The 21,500-nt window shown below is 48.5% G+C and overlaps 1 protein-coding gene across 2 annotated transcripts in view; it reads left to right on the top strand.

The window, feature by feature from the left end:
• GNAO1 (G protein subunit alpha o1) overlaps positions 1–21,500 on the top strand; it is a 142,262-nt gene that overhangs the window by 89,943 nt on the left and 30,819 nt on the right. For both annotated transcript variants that reach the window (XM_059857187.1, XM_059857188.1), the window contains exon 4: positions 4,093–4,253. In XM_059857187.1, the coding sequence (XP_059713170.1) occupies positions 4,093–4,253 (161 nt within the window). The remainder of the gene's footprint in view (positions 1–4,092; positions 4,254–21,500) is intronic.

Here is a 21,500-nt window from a genome sequence, read left to right on the forward strand (position 1 = left end):
TCGGATTTGCCCTGGGATAGTCAGAGATGGGTACCTGGGTCCTACTCCAGTCTGACTCTGCAGCAGCCAGGGCAGCAGCAGCTCTGCTGGTACCTTTGTAGTGCAGCTCTGCTGGTGTCTTTGTGGGCACCAGTCATGGGTGGTGGTGAGGAACAAATAATTAGGGGTGGTCTGTATCAGGGTGATGGAAAATAACCTGCTTGCAGAGACAAAGGCAACTGCCAGTAGTGCCAGACTGCAGGGAGGGGCCCCTCTCCCTTCCAGCCAGGTAACACATTAATTGGGATGTGGCTGTTGCAAGTGAAGTCACAAGTTTGTATGCTGAGCACAGGCTGTGAGCTCGGTGACAGTGACATATGGGAGACAATTAAATAACTGCAGTTATATCCAGGTTAGGGAGACAACAGATCCCCTTTTGAACTGGATTTATACCAGAAGTGTGGCGCACAGGTAGGCCCACAACCTGGGGTCAGGAATGACACATGCCAACTTCCCACTGTGTTTACAAGCTTCTTGTTCACATCTGCCCGTGGATTTCAGACCCTGCCCTGGCCTTACAGAGCTCCCTTCATTCCCCAACCAGAGTGGAGGTCTGTTCTTTAGTAAAGCCTTATTTGGTCTCTTGGCTTGATGTCTACAGGCTGGATGTATAATTTCACTTTACCACAATCTCTAAGCTCAGCTGTCTCCCCAGGCCATGCCTAGCCAACTTTAATTCTCCTGCTGTAGGTGGATGGAATCAGCATTCAGGAATGACACAAAGTGTCAAACCCCACTCTCCATAATGAGCTGCCCAAAGGCATTCAGCTAAGGTGTTGGGGGTTCACCTGCTATGGAAAATGCAAGGCACTGGGGAGTGGCAGCAGGACGTGTCAGAATGCTGCAGAGATAGGCTAGGATGCTCGTGCTGGGTAAGAACCAGCACAAAGGAGACCAGCCTGACCTCTTACCCTCCTCCCAGATGTCTTGTTCTGAGGAGACAGAAGACAGAGCAGCTGGGAATGGCAGAATGGTGGTGGAATGAGCCGTGCACCATTTTGTAGCTCCTTCCAGCAATCCCAGGGACCAAACACTGCCTATTTTTAGCTCCCGAGGTAGCTGAAATACCACCGTGATGTTCATTAACAGCAGCCCTGTCGGGTGGGAACTGCAAGGCCGGGAATGGGGGGCTGGTTTGCCTGTTTTGTTTTGCTTTATTTAATTGCTGGCTGCAGTACAGAGGCAGAGCGTGGCAGGAGGCTCGGCTCCTCTCACCTCGGGAAAAGCAGGAGCAGCACACCCAGGGGAGGCAGGCAGGGAAAAGTCAATCAGGCAGTATTTAAAAATCTACCTGCTGGGCCCAGGGGGAGTTGGAGATTTTAATGTCATTCCCAGCTTGAGACACAGCCTGTAGAGTGAGGAAAAAAAGGGGTATCTTCTCTTCTTGTATCCTTAATTGCTCGTTAAATCATCTAACAAATGCCTGAACTCCTGGATGGCCCCATGCTCCTTGACAGAGGGACTTCAACCTTGGCAGGGGGAAGGGGTATTTTTAAAAGTACTTAATGCACCTGCTTTTTCTGTATCTGTAAAACCAAGAGTTGAGTGGTTCACTCTGCAAAATAAAACTAAGTCTGGAATATTGTTACTACTGTTCAGCAGAAGCAATAAACTTTCCTTTGAGATCTTCCCCTGTTTCAGCCTGCTGACTCTGTCTGCCCCGCAGGCAGGTGTCCCTGCTGTGGGAGGAGAGCCTCTCCTGTCCCCAGAAGGGACCTCCCATTACTGCAGAGGAGCATGTACCAAAACAATCCCCCGCCCTACGTGCTCAGCCCCACTTCTGGCCCAACAGACTCACAGATAACCACAGCCAGAAATGTCTGTGCCTGGTCACTCCCATTCTGCCTTGTCATTGCTGCTCATCTCTGTGTTCTGCTCAAACCCCCCTGTGCTGGCTCTTAACTCACAGGGAACTGCCACAAGTCTCAGCAGTTGAAAAGGTGATGCAGCTATTTCCCAGCACAGAAAATATGATGGCTGTGCCATTACTTCTGATGTTTTGCAAAGAGCAGCCTGCAGTTAAATCCAGAAAACTCAGAAGATGCCCAGACCATGCCCATGGCAGCTGGAGAGCTTCAAATGTGGTTTGCCATCACAGACAGATGGACAGATCTGTGACTTATCCCTATAACCCCCTCCAGCAGTCACGATAACATACAAAGACATCCTCTACCTGACTGGAAGCATGGATGCTTTTCCTGCATCACCCATACACAAATGCTGGGGCCAAGGCAGACCGCAGCCATTAGCAGGTTTTATGTCATTTAGGGTCTGTGAAAAGAGCAGAACTGCCGCTCCAGCAGGGCAGGCAAACCATTCAGATGATTTATGAATATTCACTCAGCTCACAAAGCACTCCAGGGCAGAAAACAAGCTTTTGAAATTAACTGAACTCTTCAAGGTTCTTCGTTTGGCTTTGAGGTGTGAGTCACCAATATTTTTTCTCCAAAATGAGCAGAGTCTGTACAGAGGGCTGGGAGGATTCCTGGGCACTAAAATATGAAGTTAAGTGCTCTGTGAGAAAGATTTTATGTTCATAAAGCCTTCAAAGCATAGAGTCCACCCCATTAAGTTTTATGGGATACAATACTGAGACATACAGTACTGAGACTTCTTCAGCCCATAAAGGCTGGATGTTCAGGGCACCTGAGGCTCTTTCACTGAGCACTAAAATCTCCAGCAGCTTCAGTCTCCAGTGCTTTCAGTTTGGTGTCCTGCAATTTTTCCACAGTTTTGGTGTTCAACAAAGAGGTCGCAGAGTTTTGATCCTGACCATGCAAACCCTGCCATACACTTGTCATTCCCATCCATACAATAAGATTATTGTGGTGCTCCTCAATGATGGCACTTCTGATTGTCCCCAGCAAAGCATGAGCAGAGCCTGCACTCCCCTCTCGAGATTTGTGTTTCTGGTCTGCACTTGCTGGCTTAGATCAAGCACCCTGGAAGGCAAAGATTTCCACCTGCATTTGGCCAAGAATGGGTTCAGTCTAGCACACAAGAGACAAGAGAGTAAAACAAGAAGGTTGTCTTCACAAGCTACACACACAAAAGGGACAAGAGCTCCTCTTTTCCAATTAATTATAGCAATAATAATTTGGTTTGTTTCAGCTAGCAGAAATATGAGATTTTCAAAGCAATGAAAGAAAAACTCTGCGGATTGGTCAACATCCCAAGAGTTTCAGGAGTCTGTGGGTGCTGTGGGAGTTTACTTCTTGCAAAGCAAGCAGAGGGGATCATGAATTTGGGTGTCCTTCTTCACAAAGGAGTGAGGCATCAGCCACTGTGGACTATTACAGGAAGGCTGAACTCAGCTATTCCAAGTCTGTCTAGACATTCCCATCCTAAATCTGAGACATCTTCCAGACCCAAGTTGTGTCAGAGCACTGTCCTCCAGAAAATGTTGCAGTCCCAGTGATTCTCATTTTTTCTCACCAAAAAAGATTCCATCTGAAAATGGCCAGCTGGTCCTGCCCTCACTGCCATGCTCTGTAACCGTGGGAGATTCCTCTCCCTCTGAGTCACAGAGCACCACAGCCAGCCAAGGTGGTCTGCATTAACATGAATTAGCTCTCCTAGCAGGGGCTCATAGCAAAAAACAAGAATTTAGGAAAAGCAGTAAAGCAGCATCTGGAAAAAATTGTTTCTGGAGTCCTTCTGCTGTTCTCTGTGATACGTAGCCCCCACTTCAGCAAGTTTCCACTTTCAGTTAGAGCAAGGCGTTGTTGCTAACAATTTTAAATATCCTTGTACATGTATGAATTCCTATCTGTTCCCATGAAATTCCACATGTGCAGTGCAGACTGCTTTGTCTGTTGAATAGAAATACTTGTTGATATGAGATGGATTGCACAAACAATCTTTTTCCTTGTGATTTCCTTCCTCCATCCTCCTTTTGCCCTTTCAGCTGGATCACACAGCGTGGATGCTAAAGCCCCATCCTGAGAAACACGGCCTCTTTACTCCTGGTGGTTTGGTGAACTGTTTCTGAAATCTCTGGCTCCAAGTTCTGCCTTAGGCATCAATGTGAGCTCTTGTTTCTTTCCTCTGCAGGCTGATGCCAAGATGGTCTGCGATGTCGTAAGTCGGATGGAGGACACAGAGCCCTTCTCTCCAGAGCTGCTGTCAGCTATGATGAGGCTCTGGGCAGACTCTGGGATCCAGGAATGCTTCAACCGGTCCCGGGAATATCAGCTTAACGACTCAGCCCAATAGTGAGTATCCCTGTCCATGGCCTTGCACGTTAAGAAGCTGCATTTGGATTTGTTAAAGTTTTAACTGAAGTGAATGACCTCATGGCAGTGGAGCTAAACGTGTCTCTGCTTACAGTTTGGGGTGTGTGTTGTGTCACAGGCCTCTGCAAAGCACAAAGGATCAGGCAGGACATTCATGTCATCTCTTGGCCAGTCTGGGGTCAGGTCTGTGACCCCAAGGCCAGGTTCCCAAACATCTCCCTAATGTCTCAAGGTAGGTTCTTGCAAACATGGATCTAGCAAATATAGGCAGGACCTGTGGGCACAGCAGATGGCTCCTTTGTCTATCTGACTGAGAACAGAAGGGTGTGATCACCTGCTCTGTACAGCAGTACAACTCTTGGGTCTGCTTTTCTTTCCTCTGTTTGCTTTTCTTTCCCACTGTACTTTCTGTTGTTGTAGAGTGTGCTGATAGGTCAGCTGGATTACAACCAAGGGTAAGGGACATCTTTACTTTTCCAGGGGTATTGAGTTACTCCTGTAATACAGTCAGTGGCTTCTCTACCATTAGGGACCACACCCAGTTGTCATTCAATGGGAATTGTCTGAATCCATGGCTTTGGTTCAAACTGTCATGAAGACAGGACATCCACCCATAAATGGCTGCTGTGGCTCTGAAGAGATGTTCAATGTCTCCCCAGTTTCAGTTCAGAGCTATTTTTAGTGATAATTGATCCAATACATTTGCTTCCACCTAGGCCAGGAGACCAAAGGCTTTCATCCCATAATTTCAACCACAGCATCTGTTGCAGTCAGGCAAAATGCCCCTGGCCCTGGACTGTGTCTTGGGCAGGAGTCAGCCAAAGGTGGTTTAGTATAAACATAAGGACCAGGCAGAAAGAGAGAATTCATTTCCCCAGCTGTACCCTTGGACCTTTTGGTAAACAGGGAAACAGAAGCTTCCCAATGGTGTCAGGCAATGCTATGTCCATGCTTTTGGCTGTCACAGTCTCCCACATCAACAAGTTCACCAGCTGTTTCATGCACTTCTGGAGTTGTTATTGTGTTTGGATTCTTTGGCATCTCTGCTTGGGGTGTTCCTGGATATCAAAACCACAACCCAGGCACTGGTGTGGCTGCTGGTTTTGTTCTGTGTGGTGGGCCTGGTGCTCCCAGCTGCACCAGCTGCTGCCACCCAGGCTGGCAGGGCAGCTGGGGAGAGCAGCTCTCGAGGTGCTGCAGCAGAAGGCAAGTGATGACACATCATTTGGCATTGATGGAAAACTGAATGGGAAACCTGCAGATGTGTGCTTGGTGACACAGCATCCTGCCCAACCACGATCACACCTCAGAGATGATCCTGGCATTCTGCTGCCTTTTAATCAGTCCTAGGTGGATGATGGTTTTAATCTGTATTTCATTGCCTGTAGTAGCAAAATAAGCTTTTTCTTGCCAGCAGCTTTTTCTTTTTTCTTTTTTTTCTTTTTTTTCTTCTTTTTTTTCCCCACAAAATCAGGGTATGATGGCATAAACATACCTTTAGAGATATAAATTATCTAAAATGCCAGTCCTAATTGCATTACAACTTTGTGAAAAAAACCTTCAATTGTTTTAAAGCCAATTACCTTGAGGAAAGTATTTTGATTTTCCTTCCATGCAAGATAGCAGTTGAAAGTAATAAGCAGAGCCCTCCCAATATGACCAGCTGCTGTGCAATTCATCAGCAAGAGCTCTGAAACCACAAGCAGTTTCTAGACATCAGCTCAAGAGGCTCTGTGCTGTAGTATTCACAGCAATTGCAATCTAGGGGTTACAGCCCAGCCAAATTCTGGTGCCTCTGACAAAATCTCTTGCATCCAGATGAGGATGGATGACCCTCTGTGCCAGGGCAGTGATGTGATGCCTCTCCCCTGAGCTGCACTGTGAGTTGTGCTGTGGCTGAACACCTTTTTTCTCTGGGCTAGGTTGGATGGGGAAGCTGGAGATAACAAAGTCCTTCTCATCACCAGCCCTGCTGGTGTTCAGGAGCCTCTGGTGTTTCCACCACTGAGAGCAAAGATATTGTCACATGGCAGGGCACCAAAACACGTCCTTCTGCACCTCTGGGCCTCTGTGCCATCAGGGGAGATGGTGGTGCAAGGGAGAGCTCAGATGGCACTTATTCACGCCCAGTGGACTCCCAGTGAAAGGAGGCATATATTTTATGTAATTCTTCAATGCTTTGGGGTTGTTTACTTTTGCATGAGTGGAAGATTTGAGACAGTTTTATAATTTTTTCCCACCCTGGGAAAAGGCTTGTCTTTATTGACACTGATACTCAATTTAAAACACGAACAACTACAAAATGTGTTTTCATTAGGGATGAGAAAAAGAAATTCCAGACAAGAACTGAATTCTAAGTTCCCCAAAGTCTGAAAAACAGTGACAGGCAGTGAGCTGCACTAGCATTTCATTTCAGGCTTCTCCTGGTGTTAAGCCTTAGGGAGTGGCATTTTGCTGGCTGGAGGGAAGTTTCCTGCAGGAGCTGGAGACTGTGCTCCATGGCTGCTCAGCACATGCCACAAAGCCTGAAGGCACCAAGTGACCAGGTCGTGTTGTGGCCAGCACAGGTGAGACCTTCAGGAGTGCTCTGGGCACTTCACCCAGAAACCAGCCACCAAATGCCCTGAATGCTTTCAGCACCTCCCCCTGCTGCTTGGCTATTTCTAAGGAACCACCACCTGGGCTTCTCGGAGTCAGTGCTGCTGTTGTCTTTAATTGCTCTTCCAGTGCTTTACCTTGAGGTTTTTACCTTGAGGTTGGAACAACAGGCCTTCTGTTGCAGCCCCTGGGAGAGCAAGTCACAGGCTAATCAACAGCCTGCAAGGCTCGGCAGCCTGGCTCTTACCAGTCTGTCATCAATTTCACTGAAAATAAGTTTAATCTTTTGTGTTACACTAAACAAGAAGTGAGTATTAGCTCCCTTCTGGAGCCAGATGGGCCAGAGCACATTGCTTTCTAGCCTCTGATACATGCAGACAAGTATGGATTTCCTGCAAAGGTTTGATTCTTCTGGGCTCTAAAGTCAGCCAGTCCTTTGCAAGGTTTTCATAGCTGCTGCAAAGGAGCAGTAGAAAACAGCACTTTTACAAAGGAGGAAGAGGGAAGGTTCTGTAATGGACCCCCCGTGTCTTGGACTGCAAAAAGCAAAACCATAAGGAAGGCAAGACAAGGGAAGAGAGTAAGATGAAGCAATTGGTTTCATCTTTTTTTGTTACTGCATTTTTTTGTATTTCCCTTAGGCAAATTTACGGGTGGGTTGCGTTCCACATTCCTAATATCTTGATTATGTTTTTATTCCTACTTAGTCTCCTCTTCCTTTCTTGTCTCTATGCCTAGGAGCTAAATCTACCTCTGATCATCAAAGAGTCTGGGCAATGCTGATGTCTTTTTCTTCTCCAGCCAGTTTCTGTCTGTGGAGGCACATCTGTGACCCACATTTTGCTTTCAAAATCAGCAAAACAGAGGTTTCCAGCTGGTTTCCTTAATCTCCCACTTTTGTTCAGATTTTAAAATTGTCTTGTGTTTCCTAGCCTCGAGTTCCTAACTAGGCTGGTCAGTGGAGTGCAGCACATAGGGCAAGTCTGATCTTAAGCACCCAGGGATGGGGACTGGCTTTGAACAGCCTCCAAACTTCAGGGGGAAATGGAGCAGACAGAGCATCCACACGAGCACTAATTTTCCGTGTGCGTCTCCAAACAGGAACAGGCCCTGCAAGATGTGTAGGCAGAGACAGTTTGCAAGTACACAGAGACAAAAAAGCCAGAACCTATCTCAAGTTCTTCTCCTCCTGCTTCCAAGTACTTTGAAAGATCATTTGATAATGCCAGGGCTGTGAAACTACCGTGAAAATGTAAAATATTTTAGGCCTGCATTCAACCCATCCATCTTCACACATATCAGAGGTGTCAGGGCTAGGAAGCTTGTTGCCTTTGGCTCCCTCCATCAGGAGCCAAGGAAGAGAGAGATGCCTCTGAAGAGGGATACAGACCTCAGTGCTCAGTGGAGAAAGAGAGATGCAATTGTGTTTGTTGCTCTAGCACAGCTAACCACAGCACTGACATCTCAAGTCTGTGCCAAATACCAAGCCCAAACTGGACAACACTTTGGTTATTTCACCTTGAAGAACTGGTCTGGCAATGCCTTACAGACTCAGAATAAAATACTGCAGTGCCTTCCTTCTCACCCCATCTTGTGTGGGACTGTTTTCTGATCTATCTTCCTTGCAAAAGAATTGTCTTTGCACGACGCTATCACCTTCCCTACTGATTCTTACTGCATCCCACGTGCCAACACACACTTTGCATCAAAAAAGCAGTTAAGAAAGCAGAGCCAGATGTTGTTGTGATGTGGTGAATGCCTTCCAGATTGAGCCCTGACAAGGCAGCATTGGAACAGACTGCCCAGAGAGGCTGTAAAATCTCCATCCTTGGAAGTGCTCAACACTGAGCCACCTGAGTTAATTTTCAAACTGAATTTAACTTTGAATTTGGTCCTGCTTTGAAAGGGGGATGGGCCAGATGAACTCCAGAGCTCCAACCCACACTGGCACTGTTGGGGTTGTTCTTTTTCCCTTCACTCTTCCTCTGATAACGCTGGGTTTAAAAGAGAGAAAGGGCCTTCAAGGTTTGCTGCAGTTTCCTGTGTCTAGTCAAGCAGGACCATGCAGCTCTGTGATAATCTCCACATCCCACAAGTCCCATGGTCTAAACATTTACCTTGCTGGCTTCACCAGCAAGGCAAACATTTAAACCATGGGACTTGTGGGACTTGGTCATTATGCAGGACTGTCAGGACATGATCCATTTTAATGAGCTGCAATTGTTTCTGGCACGCCCAGACTGTAGAAAGAAAAATTATAGGTCATGGTTTTGCATTAATATTCCCATCAGGTGTGTAGATTCCATTTTCCCATCACAGCTTTTGCATTAGAATATGGTTTTCTGCACACCCATCTTACTCGTGCCTGTCACTTGCGCTCCCTTGCATTTAATTGGAGGCAGTAGCAGCATAAATGGAACAATCCAATTAATTGGGATGACTTGCATTGCACTGTTTATTGAACAATGCACCTTTGTGTCTTGGAGCCCAATAAAGCAGAAAGGAAAAATACATCACAAGCGTAGATGTAGGTACATTTGTCTGAATTTATGGTTTAATTTACCCCAGTAAGTAAATATGCCCACCAGCACTGAATAATCCAGTTCCCCTACAACAAGAAAAACAAAACAGTCCATAAAGGCCAGAGCTGGTTGACTGGAATCACCAACCTTGCTCCATTCCCACAAATGAGATGCAAATCTATTTCCTGGGAGGAGCAGCTCTGCAATGCTGGTGCTGGTGCTGGCTCTGGAGTGGGGCTGTTTCTTGTCTGTGCAAGGTGAGGGAGATGAGCAATCTGAGCTTCAGCCTGTTCTAGTCTTGCAGGGCTTGGGCTTGGTAGAGATCTTAGGTTTTGTTTTTATCCTCGTAAATTAAGGAATTGCTGTGATTATATGGCTTCACCTAGGGCTGAGTGTGAGGTGGAGGAAGAGCACAATAGGAAAGACATTGTTTTTTAAATCAGCTGGATGTTTTCCAGCATCTCCCCCTATGTCTTCATCCATCTGGAACACCCAATTTCACCAAAATTGGATACAAACTCTTCAGGGGCTGCCTCTGTTGGCCCAAAGCAGAGTGGAGACATCAGATTATCTTGACAGTATGTGTTAAGTCACCTTCCTATGCCACCAAACGCTGACAGGAAAGCAGGAGGATTGAGCTTCTTTGGCAGAAAACTCCCAGACAGGGAGGTCTGCAGGACTCTGCATAACACAGCCTCATCATAAAACCCTGGATCTCGTTATAGAATCCATCCCACTTGGCCCCTCTCAGACCCCAAGGCAGAGGCAGAGCTCCACTAGACCCACCCTCTTCAGAGGGGTACAGCTCTGAAGAGACACAGGAGATACAGACTGCCCTGCAAGGAGGAGCAGGGAAGCTACATAGGTAGTTCACTCCTTGGGCACTGAGGCATAGCAGTACCTGCCACCTCCCTGCCATTTTTCATTCTGTGTTGCATTGTAACTGTGTTGTCCTTGGTCTGGGATTAGTAAAATCTTGACACCTTGAGTAAGTAAATTGGTATTTAATGAGACACAATTAAATGGGCTCATCAGATCAGGGCTGTCCCCATTTTGGCAAAGCTCACACCAAAGGGGTAGGAGCTGAGGTAGTTCACACTGCCTGGAGGAGGAGACACTGCAAGAACTTGGAAATTATCTCTTCTCTTTTCACATTTTGCTTAGTGGTGAGGAGCAGCCAGCACCATCTATAAACACAGCACAGGGCATCCCCCCAAGGAAACCTGCTGAACCACAGTCCTGAACCCCAGATAATCTGTTCTCATCTCCGACTGACAGACCCAACAGGAATTTCTTCCTGCCTTGTGAAGGGCTGTGGGTGACAGATTTGGCGCAGAAAGATTTGACTTTTTTTGGCTGAGTATTTGTGTATTTTTAGGCTGAAATGTCCTTATGAAACCAGCTGGAGCTGGCAGGCTGCCACCAAGGGTTGAGGTTGGGTTTTTTTTGTTCCGTTCAGTTTGTTTTTTCACTGCTGCCCCTATTGCTGGCTGCAGCCTCCCTCTCCCTCCCTTCCTCAGGCAGCACTCACACCCTGCAGTGAGCCCCTCACTGTGTCTCCCACCTTTCACCCCAAGCTCCTTGTCACACTGGGGTGTGGCAGTGCTGGGATGCAGCTCCACAGCCAGGGAGTGCTGACTCTCCTGGGAGCTCACAGCCCCTGCTCCTCCTCCCCTGCAAAGCCAAGGAGTCCAAGCTTCCCCCTCCCTTTCTGCACCCTGAGGTTTGATGTACAGAGCACCCCCAGCTCCACCATCACACCCTGCCCTGCAAGACAAACAGCATCACTCTCACAGGCTGAGGGCAGGAGATGGAGCACCTCCTCAGGGGTGCACCAGAGAGGCACTCAGGGTAACCATTGCTCCTAGAAGCTCTTTAGGGAATTGGATTGCTCCAGCAAGGCATTTGTCCCCCCGTGTGTGTGATTCCTGCTTTATGCCAGCCAGTCAGCACCCCCTCTGTGCACTGGGGGCTCTGAGCCCTGTCCCCCAGCAACGTGGGGACACCAGCTCTCAGCCTCCTGATTCTGCCGTGTGTCTGCAGGAAATCTGTCAGGAGACCCCTGTGCTGAGGCTCCTCACACGGCAGGCGTCAGGGCTGGCACCGTCTGTGAGGCTGGGAGGTGAGCCTGGCCGTGCCCTGTGCTTTCCCGGGGTATTTGCTATCGTTTGGAATCCTTAAATGGCAAAGAATGGCAGGAATGCAGGGGTTTCTTGTAGGCAGGCTCCAGGATGGAGCAAGCTGCTTTCCACACAGGTCTGCAGGCACCAGTGGTGAGATGCTGCACAGCTACCTGTGCCCCCCCTCCTCGAGTCCTGTCCCAGAAATCATCCCAGTTTGTAAGGACAGGTTGAAAAAGGACTTTGCTGCAGTCCAGGGAGCATGTAACAGCACATTGGGAACTCTGGGGCAGAGCTGCCTGCACCAGCCATGGGGTGAGCAGCCCAGGAGGAGCCACTCCAGCCTAGGACAGGCCCTGCCAAGCAAGACAGATCACCTCACTGTGCTCAGGGTGCAGTTATCTCCCTTTCCCCTCCTTCACAGTTTCTGATCCCTCCATGGATCATCCCATTCCCTGTCCTGTGCCCTGCTCAGGACTCAGCACTGTGCCAGAATGGTGCCATTCATCAGCCCCCATGGTGCAGGAGAGCTCCAAAGGCTTTTCAGTGACTGCTACAGGTGTGCAACTGCTGCCACTCATCCCCCCAGCCCCTCCTGGGGACCAGACAGTGCACACACACACTCACCCTTCCCACTAGAAGAATGCAGCATCCCCATGATCAAGTCAGGAGTTTTATCCAAAATCCAACTTTAATGTTAGGAGTTAAATCCAAAACCAATCACAAGCCTAGCCAAAACTTCCTGTTTTTCAGAACATATTAAGAGAACCATTGGAAAATTGCTTTTATCTGCTGCTTCCTAAACCCTCTGGCTTGTGCTTTAAAGCCTTTTGTCTGTGAACAGGAGAGCTGGAAAACCCTTTTTTATTTCCTTAAGCAAATAGCCCATCTAATATCCAGCCTTGAGGGGCTTGAGAGAACAAAAATGAAGGGGAAAAAAACAGGATGTAGCAAACGTTGTGACACGCCGTAAAATCACCAGATCACAGGACTCGGCAGAGATGGGTTTGAAGCAGCAGATCTGTGCCCGTGACGGGCGGGCGGCACAGCCTCTGTCAGGAAGGCAGAGCTCCCCAGCCCCCGTGGTGCCTGTCGGCCAGCAGGCTGCAGCTCCTGGTCGCGGTTCCCGGCGGGGACAATGACACGGGGCTGTTGATGAGCTGCTGACGTCGGCGGTGGCGAGAGCAGCGCAGCGAGGCGGGAGCGGCGGGGCTGGGCAGGCACCGAGGGAGGGGAGCCCCGGGCAGCCGAGTCCCAGCGCCCGGGCAGCGCCGTCCTGTGCGCTGGGATTCGCTCCGCGGAGCTAAGGGCACCGATTCTTTCACTGACTAACTGATACAATAGCTCTAATTAGCCCTGGAGCAAACAGCACTTTGTGTCTTCTCTCGCTTATCCAGGCCGTGTGCGTGCCTGGGATGCTGAGCGAGCCCCAGCCGCGGAGCTGCAGTTTGGATGGGAAGAGGGGAAATGCGGGGTCCTTTCTGCAGGGCTCAGCAGCACGGACACGCAGCTGGCCGTGGCCGGTGCCCTGTGTGGGGTGGGTAAAGGGAGAGTCTTGGGAGAAGCCTGGCACCAGGGGATTCAGGTGCAGGCTGTGCAGGCAGCAGGGGGCTGTGCTTTTCCTTGGCATTTCCGTACAGCCCTGTGGACGCCAGCTCTCCAGGGCTGGGTCAGTGCCAGGGGTGGCCTTCTTGCCTCCTCCCTCTCTTGGAAACCTGACAAGGGGTTTGTTTGTACCTGGTTTTCCCCAGAGCACTCTCAAATGAGACTCTTGTTGATTTGGGCAGCAGAAGTGGAGGCAGACAAATGTGATGCTGCCATGGCACTGCTCTCCTGCCACTACCATACAGGCTGGGCAGGAGCCCCATCAGCACAGGGGGCCTAATACACTGCAGACAGATTTTTGACCTTTTCCTGTATTTTTTTCTTTTTGCCTGTGCGGCACACTAAGTGGGACTAGCTAGTGCTAGGTTCATATCAGTCCATTCATCCACACCTTTTACACTATTGCAGTAAAAATAACAGAGACTGTCTATGAACTATTGTTCCATCTTCCCCATGTATGTTCCTTGCCTTCAGACCACTGACATATCACACAGATCCAAACCCAAAGCTTCTGTATTCTCAGTCCACCCAGAAAACCCTGGAACCCCCCAGCCTGCCTCTCCCCCTGCCCAGCTCAGGCTCTCAGGGTACTCCTGCAGGGACTGTCAGGGTCAGACACACACTCACTCTGCTTGCTGGGCACAGGCTCTGGGCAGGGTTTCTCACTTTGTTCAGGACAGCAGAAGGAGGCTGGAGAACAGCAGAGTGAACACCCATCCTTCTGCCAAAATCCTCATGCTTACAACCTTCCCCACCTCCAATACATTTACTGCATTTGAATGTTTGAGAGCCTGGAGAAGGGACCTCCTCAAAAGTCCCTGGGCACCCTGAGACTCTCCAGAGACAGAATTTATTGGGGAAGAAAGAGGAGGAATTATTCTGAGCCTAGATTTTGGGCAGCACCTACTCCATGCTGCTGGGAGGGGAAGGAGGAGATACAGGGGGGAGGGAAGCCAGGCACAAACTGCACCATGGAGCCATGCTGAGGAAGTGTAAGCTCTGGTTTTGGTGGTTAGTCCAAATCGTTTGCTGGGGATTTACAATGCATTTTGTGTCCTTGTAACCCCTTCCTTGCTGGGCTACATTGTCACCCCAGTGCTGAGCAGCAGGTTTGCTGGGAACACCAGGACTGAAAAGAAATTTAGTGCTCTAAAACTGCAAGCCTGGTCCATGAAACACCATGTGAGCAGTCACTGTAGCTCTGAGGCTTTTACAGCACTTTTAGTGCTATAGACCAGAATTTCCCAGTCCCTCAGTATTGCTGTTGGTATGTAAGGTTTGGCAATAGCATAAGAACCATTTCCAAATCCTCCTTCAGGAAAACACCAGCCAGTACATCCTACTGAGCATCATTAATGTCAGTTTAAACATTTGCAGTTAAACAGATCCCTGCTCTTGCAGTGCCCACCATGAGAAATACTGCACCAGTGTGCTGTGCAATGATGCCAAATATGCTAAGGGCAGGAACAGGAGGAAAAAAGAGAGGTGGCTGATGCTAGTTAGCAGATGCTGAGAGCTGGGAATTGATAATGGAGTCCAGGCAAAAACCCTTGCTCAAATTAAACTAATGTTAAAGCAGCAACTTCACATGAAGAAATCCCCAGAGGACCTTCTCGGTGAACAAAAATGCATAAGCAAAGAAGTGACACAAATGCAGAAGTTACAAACAAATTCAGGATAAAAGGCTGCACATTTCTGCCCAAGAGCTCAACTACCCATACCCTGCCCAGGGACCACACTTGGGGATGGAAGATCTCTTCCCCCATACACGATAAAGAGCTGAATCTCCTGATCACAGTCTCGATCCAGTCCCACCTGCACTCAGGGCTGGCAGTGCAAGGTGTAGGATTAGCACCTCTCTGAAGTCCCAGCAAAGGTCATCACTGGAAGGACTCCCTGGCTTGTCAGGGCCTCCCGTGGTGACAGTGGGGAGCAGGCAGCTTTGCTGCACGGAAGGCGAGACCTCCTGTAGGAACAGATCACTCACATCAACAGGGAAAGCCTGAAGAAAAATGGCACAAAATCCAGTTTCTTGCTTTACACATGCTACCCTGCCTCCCCTGCCCCGTGTTCCCAAACCAGCAGTGCCACGTTACGCTCCTCTGTGGTTTTGGCTGCAGTCCCCCAGGTGCTCCCTCCGTACCACAGTGACACATCACGCTGGCTCCCTGCCTGTGCTCACCAGGCCTGGGCACATGGGGCATGCCTGCTCCATGGCCCTGTTCTCTGCAACACTGCTTCTTCTTTTTCCTTACTTAGGCCTTAAATCTCATCAGTCCTGTCCTCAGCCCTAGGGACGAGTGGGTCATGCAGTGAGCATGTGAAGAAGACCCCACAAGAAAAATATTTATGGGGATGCAGAGGCAAGGGACAAGCAGCAGTGCAAATATGACCCAGATCCATCCTGCAGCCTTACCCTGTATGGACCTAAGGAGGCATTCCTGGGATTCAGGAGGTTATTTCTATTTTCACTTTGCTGTGGGAGCCAAAAACCTCTGTATTTTGAGAAGCTTCAAACATTGATTGGATACGGCTGATCCTTCCATCAGCTGGTGCAGTGCCACCAGATGAATAAATCTTGCATGCATCTGTAATTACTGCTTAGCTTGTGTTTAAGTGCTGTGTCATTGATCTGCAGAACTCATCAAAATCCATAAGGGAATGCATGAAATTATATTGGATGGAGCAGAAAGGTACATGACAACATCCATTTTCAGCCTTGTTTGTTCACCAAAAAAAAAAGAAGAAAGCATTTATTTATCTCCATTCAAATTCTTGGGTAAACTAGTGATTTAATCATCAATTGTAACACTGTTTTATCAGTTGCTCTTTATGTAAGCAATATATTTCTTTCTTGTAGTGGGCCTTAATAAAATTCCATTTCTACCAGCCTTGCAGTACCTGCCCCTAAGTGGGCAAAATCTCTATTAAAAGCATGGAAGAATATTGCCTGAGGTTTATAACCCTCAATTTGGAAAGTTCTGGTGGTCAAAGCTTCTGACTGCATATTGGAGAACCCAAAGGCATTTCCAAGTGCCACCACAGATTTCCCATCATGTCCTCAGGCAAATCATCAATCCCCTTGATACTTCCATTCCTCCTAAAGCAAGAGAGATTAATAGTATTTCCCTGCTCCAGTGAGAGGCTGGGAGGACACATCAATCCTGCTCAGCAAGAGCTGAGGTGCTCCAGCAGCAGGGAGCAGGGGCAATGCTTTGCTCACCAGCCATCTGCTCAAGGTGCTCTCCTCCCCTCCTGCAGCCAAGAGGAAGCACACCAAAGGCATTTATTGGGAATAAAGCCCACCATGTCTGGAAGAACTGATGCTTTCCAGACCTAACGTTTCTCTGGCCCAGCTCCATCCTCCCACTGGAAGTGAAGTGCTCCTGGGTCAATTCAAACTTCTCCCAGAAGCAGGGAGGAGCTCCTGCTCCGCCCACCTGGCTTACTGCAGCACCTTGGCCCGTGGCTCCCAGGAGATGTGGTCACTGACAGGTCCCTGGGCAGGCAACTGAGGCTGCTTCTGGCAGTGACATGTCCCCAGGGCACAGAGAAAAGTCTGCACAAACTCAAGTGCAGACAGCTTTTCCCAGCCCCGTGGAGGGACTTGCCTCTGTGGTGTGCTCTGCTCATCCTGCACAAAGACACAGCAGTTTTGTGGCTGGGCTGTCCCATACAGAGCATCCCAAATCAGTTTTGTCATGCAAATGTCCCTGATGCATCTTGAGCTGAGCACAGGGATCAGCCCATTCCTGCAGAGGCCTGGGAGCAACCCAAACCACTGTCTGGAGGACTGCAGGAGCCTAACCCCCGGGGTGGGTGTGTGGTGACAGAAGACTGTGCTAATAGACCTCTGAGGTTGCTCATGCCAATAGAAGGAGAAAGGAAAGGTGGGGGGCCAGCAGGTGACAGCCCTTCCTGGTGAGAACAATCGAGCTGTTTTGATATTCTATAAACAATCTTCTGCTGACAATGATTCGCTTGAACATTTTCTAAAGGGATGAGAAACTCCATGAATTTTCCCTTACGTGTCTCTGCTTCTGGATCCGGCCTGGATTGAAACCAAAATGCTGCAATGCCACAAGCAAAGCTGCTCTCGAAGGAGCCTCAGCCTGACAGCTGCTGAGAAGGACCAGAACGTCCATTTGCGTAGCACAGATTTTACACGCCCGAGAGATCTACCCATGTCTGGGATAACTGAGATATTTTTAGCGTGCAGCCAAGGGTAAAATTTCCAGGTTTTGCTTTTGCTACCTATGAGTCACATCTGCCCATGGCAGAGCACTGGCTAATTTTGGTACCCATGGTTTTTGGCAGGGATGCTTAAATGACATTTGAAAGCAGAAATCCCCATAGCTTGCTAATAGATCAAGAAAATGGATAGATGAGAAGATCCAGAGATATGATTCCCACTCCATCAGCAGCAATGCACCTTCCTCAGCAGGGTGAGTGGATAAATGGGGCCCCTGATTGAAGTCAGCTCCCGACAGACCTACCCCACTCCTCATAATTGCACCATCACCCAGCCATGGGCATCCTCCAGCTACCTGACAGGAGAACACAGATCTCATTAAGTGATGCTTTCCTTTGCAGCATTAGATCTAAATCCCTCACTGGTGCTATCCCTGCTGCAGATAGACACCAAGCACTACAAAACACTGCAGCTATATCTAGTTCTTTTCTTCCAGCTTAGCAATGTAGATGTTAATGCTACTTCACCAACAAGTGTGTAAATAGATGTCCCAGGCCTTTGTGCACACCCCAATGAATATCTCTGGCCAGAGGCTGATCAAAAGGTTAGAGTCTCTGGGACTGGTTTCATCTGTGGTCCCAGCTGTCTGCTTTCCAGGGCTGGAGTAATTCTGAGTAATTAGCTCATTTGGCCTTGGGGCCAAATTGAATATCTGCTGTGCAATGCAAGGAGCATTGGGGCAAGCAATCCTTCGTGCCTGTGCTGGTGTTCTCACTGGGGGCTGTGCGTGCAGCAAACTGGGTTAGTTGATGTCTCTCCCCTGTTCGGGCTCAGCAGATGCTTGTGAATGCACCAGGGGCCCTGCTGCAGCACGGGGCCTGCATTCTCTGAGCAAGACTCCTTCCCAGAACAAGCCCTTCATTATCCCAAACTCCCTAGGGCTTATTTTTAGCCCCTCCTTTTCTTTCCTTTCTTCTTTTTACAGTATAGAAAACCATCAGCTCCACTGTCAGCCTGCTTATAATGGCAGTCTTGGAGCAAAGAAAAAAAGCTTCAAACCCACTGACTCTGTTGCATAAAGGTTTAGGCACAGATCCTGCTCACTTCCAAGGTTCCAAGTCCCACCATTCCTCATCCCTTTTCCAGCTCAGCTACTGCCCTTCAGAGCTGGCTGACAGAAGGAAGCAGAGCCTTACATAAAGCAGGAGCAAGGCTGGAGCTTTGAGCTTTCCTGTGCCTCAGCCCAAGTTCGATCAGTGCCTGCTGTGCAGAGGACAGCCCTGTGCAGGGCCACCAGGAGAGAGGAGCTTGCACAGCCTGAGCCATGCGTCATCCTGGGCTCACGCAGAGCCACTGGACAGACACAGCCAGCCCCTGTCAAAATCCTCTGCTTACAAAACAAAGGTGCCTTGTGGTCAGCAGCTCTGTGCTAAACAACAATTTAAATCACAGACTTTATATAAAACTATAAAACAGTGGCGTTGCCCAGATGAGGACACTGCTGAAAGGCACCACAGCACTGCTGGTGGACTGTGGTCACCATATCTGCCCTGTGTAGCAGCCCCAGGGGCCTGGTGTTACACTGCCTGGTTCTCCAAACAGCATCAGATTGAGGGACTGTGAAACAGATAGAACAAGGCAGCTATGGCTCCCTCCTTCCTCCATCTCAGAAAGGATTTGGGACATGAGGAAAACCCCTTTCTATGTGACAAAAGGCTCCAAAGGGCTTCTGTGAAGTAATGTCTTGGTAGCAGAGTAAAGATGCTGCACAGTGGATGTTGCAGAGGTCTACAGAGAAACAAGTGGGAGATAGAGAGGAGAGAGAGGACAGCTGTTCCCATTCAAAAATTAACAAAGTTAAACTCTGACACGACAGTTTAAAAACCGGAAAAAGGCAGTTTGTTCACAGACAGGGTAGCTGAGCTTGGAAATTCCTTGCTGCAGATGTGGTTGTTAGAAGCGTAAATTGCTGCAAAAAGTGCCTAGACAAATTTCTGGAAGAAAAATCATTGAGGGGTAATAAATATAAAGATATCACACTTCTCTTTGAAACTCTGTTATCCATATGAACTGCTGGAGGCTGGAAAAGCTGAATACTGCATGCTTGCCCTATATTCGTACTTTTCTCTTAACATCTGCTCTTGGACACTAGCTAAGCTAGGTGAGTCATTGATCTGACCCAGACATGTTTTTCTCTTTTGTAAGGGCTCTGATATGTCAGAAAATACCTTTTTCATCCCCTCTTACATCCCGTCCAATTTTCAAGCTTCAATGCAGAAAGATAAGCCCACATCTCCTTTCCCAGGACCCCTCCAAAATCCTTTCTGGGTAAGTTTCTCCTGCTTGCTTTTCCTCCAAGACCCACCTCACCCCCTGCCAGAGCTCTGTGATAAACTCAAACACAGTGGCCTTTAATTTCAGCAGTAAGGAGCAGAGACATGGCCAGAGCTGACCACCTGTGAGCAAAGCCAGCCAGCACTTGCACCTGGAGACCCCTCATGTCCTCAAGTACCTTTGTTACACAGCTGCTATTTACTGACTCTTCTCATCCACATGTGATGCTAAAAATTATTCTGGATCCAGTCATGCCTTGGAAAACTGCAAGTCTAAGTAGGACAGCTAAACGCCAACCTGCTTTTATTCATTCCTCCTGCCTATCATTAGTATTAATATCAACTTGTCAAGTTGATCTTGATGTACAAGCCCTGTACAGCCTTGCTTCAGTGCAGGGCCAAAACCATAAAAAATGCATCACAATGCAGTATCTTTTTTGTCAAGATTTGGCACCTTCCTTTAATAGCAGGGACCATCCTCCTCACTCCCCAGAGAAGAGTAATAAAAACCCATGGCATCCAGCTAGGTTCTTTCAGGAAAGTAACCCCAGTAATCCCTGAGCCTGGTGACCATCACTCCAGCTGTTAGCAGCCTGCAGGAAGCAGGCACCAGAAGTGACATCTCAATGGCTGGATTATGTTAGGGGAAGGAAGGTGGGGAGTTTTCATGCTGGTGTCTCATCTGGTTGGACGTGAGATGAGATTTATCATTAGGAGCTGCAGCAAGATAGCAGGGCTTGCCATGTAATTCACGTGATTGCCGTGGAGGCAGGACTGGCTGGTGGAGGAACATAGCCAGAAACACCAAACACATTACTCAAAGTCCAGGAGCAAATTCCCAAGACCTTCCTTTTCTAGGCTGGACTGAGAAAACACCAGACAATATTCTTGCTCTCAGATGAGTTACTCATTCCCCTAAGGTCTTTTCCTTGCCTGCCATAACCCACATGGAAGTGCCTCAGGAACAGTGTGTGCCACCTTCTGGCTTTTGCTAGGAGGAGAGGAGGGCTCTGCACAGTCTCTGCCCTCAGACAGGATTGATTCCTGAAGGGACACGGTGCCACTGCTTGGCAACATTTCAAGCTTTTCATAACTGACGATTATTTAAGACACCTGTGACATCACCTCTATGTGTGCTGGATTGATGCTGGATTCTGAGAGTGGGCTGTGCTTGCTTTTCCCCTTTCCCTCAAATATAACAGCAGATCTGACTGGACATAGTGTCTGCAGAAAAAACACTGTGGTTCCATGACCTCTGGGTACTTGCCCAGCACCAGCTGCCCTGGGCAGCCAAACCAAACTGTATCATACCTTCAGGCAGCAGTGCCCACGTGGTTTTGCTTTCTGGTAGGAGATAACTACAAGAGTTTGCTCTCTGTTGTGGAGCCACTACCGACACTCCCTAAATCCAGTGCTTATCCTCTGTACCCTTACTCTACAGTCACTAAATATTAAATAGTTTTAATGCTAAATATACATTGAATTGTATGTTCATCATTGAAAGAAGGAAAGATAAGGTGGAAGATAAGATCAGATACAGGCAGCCTTCCATCCATGAAGAAGGAAGGAGTATTCAGATAGAGCCATCTTTACATAATCATTTAGATTTAGATGACATGGAGCCTGCTCATGACAACCTTGATTAAAAACTCGGCATTTGCCAGGACACAGTGTTGGAGCTGCCCCTTGAGTGCCTCAGTACAGAGTCCAAAATAACCCAGCAGTGACTCAGCTGCGTGTGTTGACAAATGGGGATCTGCTTCCTCATCAAACACAGCACGAGCCAACAAATCGGGGCTGGAGTGTCCCACGCACACGTGGCCTTTCCTTCACAGACGAGACATGGCCAGAACTCA

Source organism: Haemorhous mexicanus, chromosome 12 (assembly GCF_027477595.1).
Source record: "Haemorhous mexicanus isolate bHaeMex1 chromosome 12, bHaeMex1.pri, whole genome shotgun sequence".
NCBI classification, from domain to species: Eukaryota; Metazoa; Chordata; class Aves; order Passeriformes; family Fringillidae; genus Haemorhous; species Haemorhous mexicanus.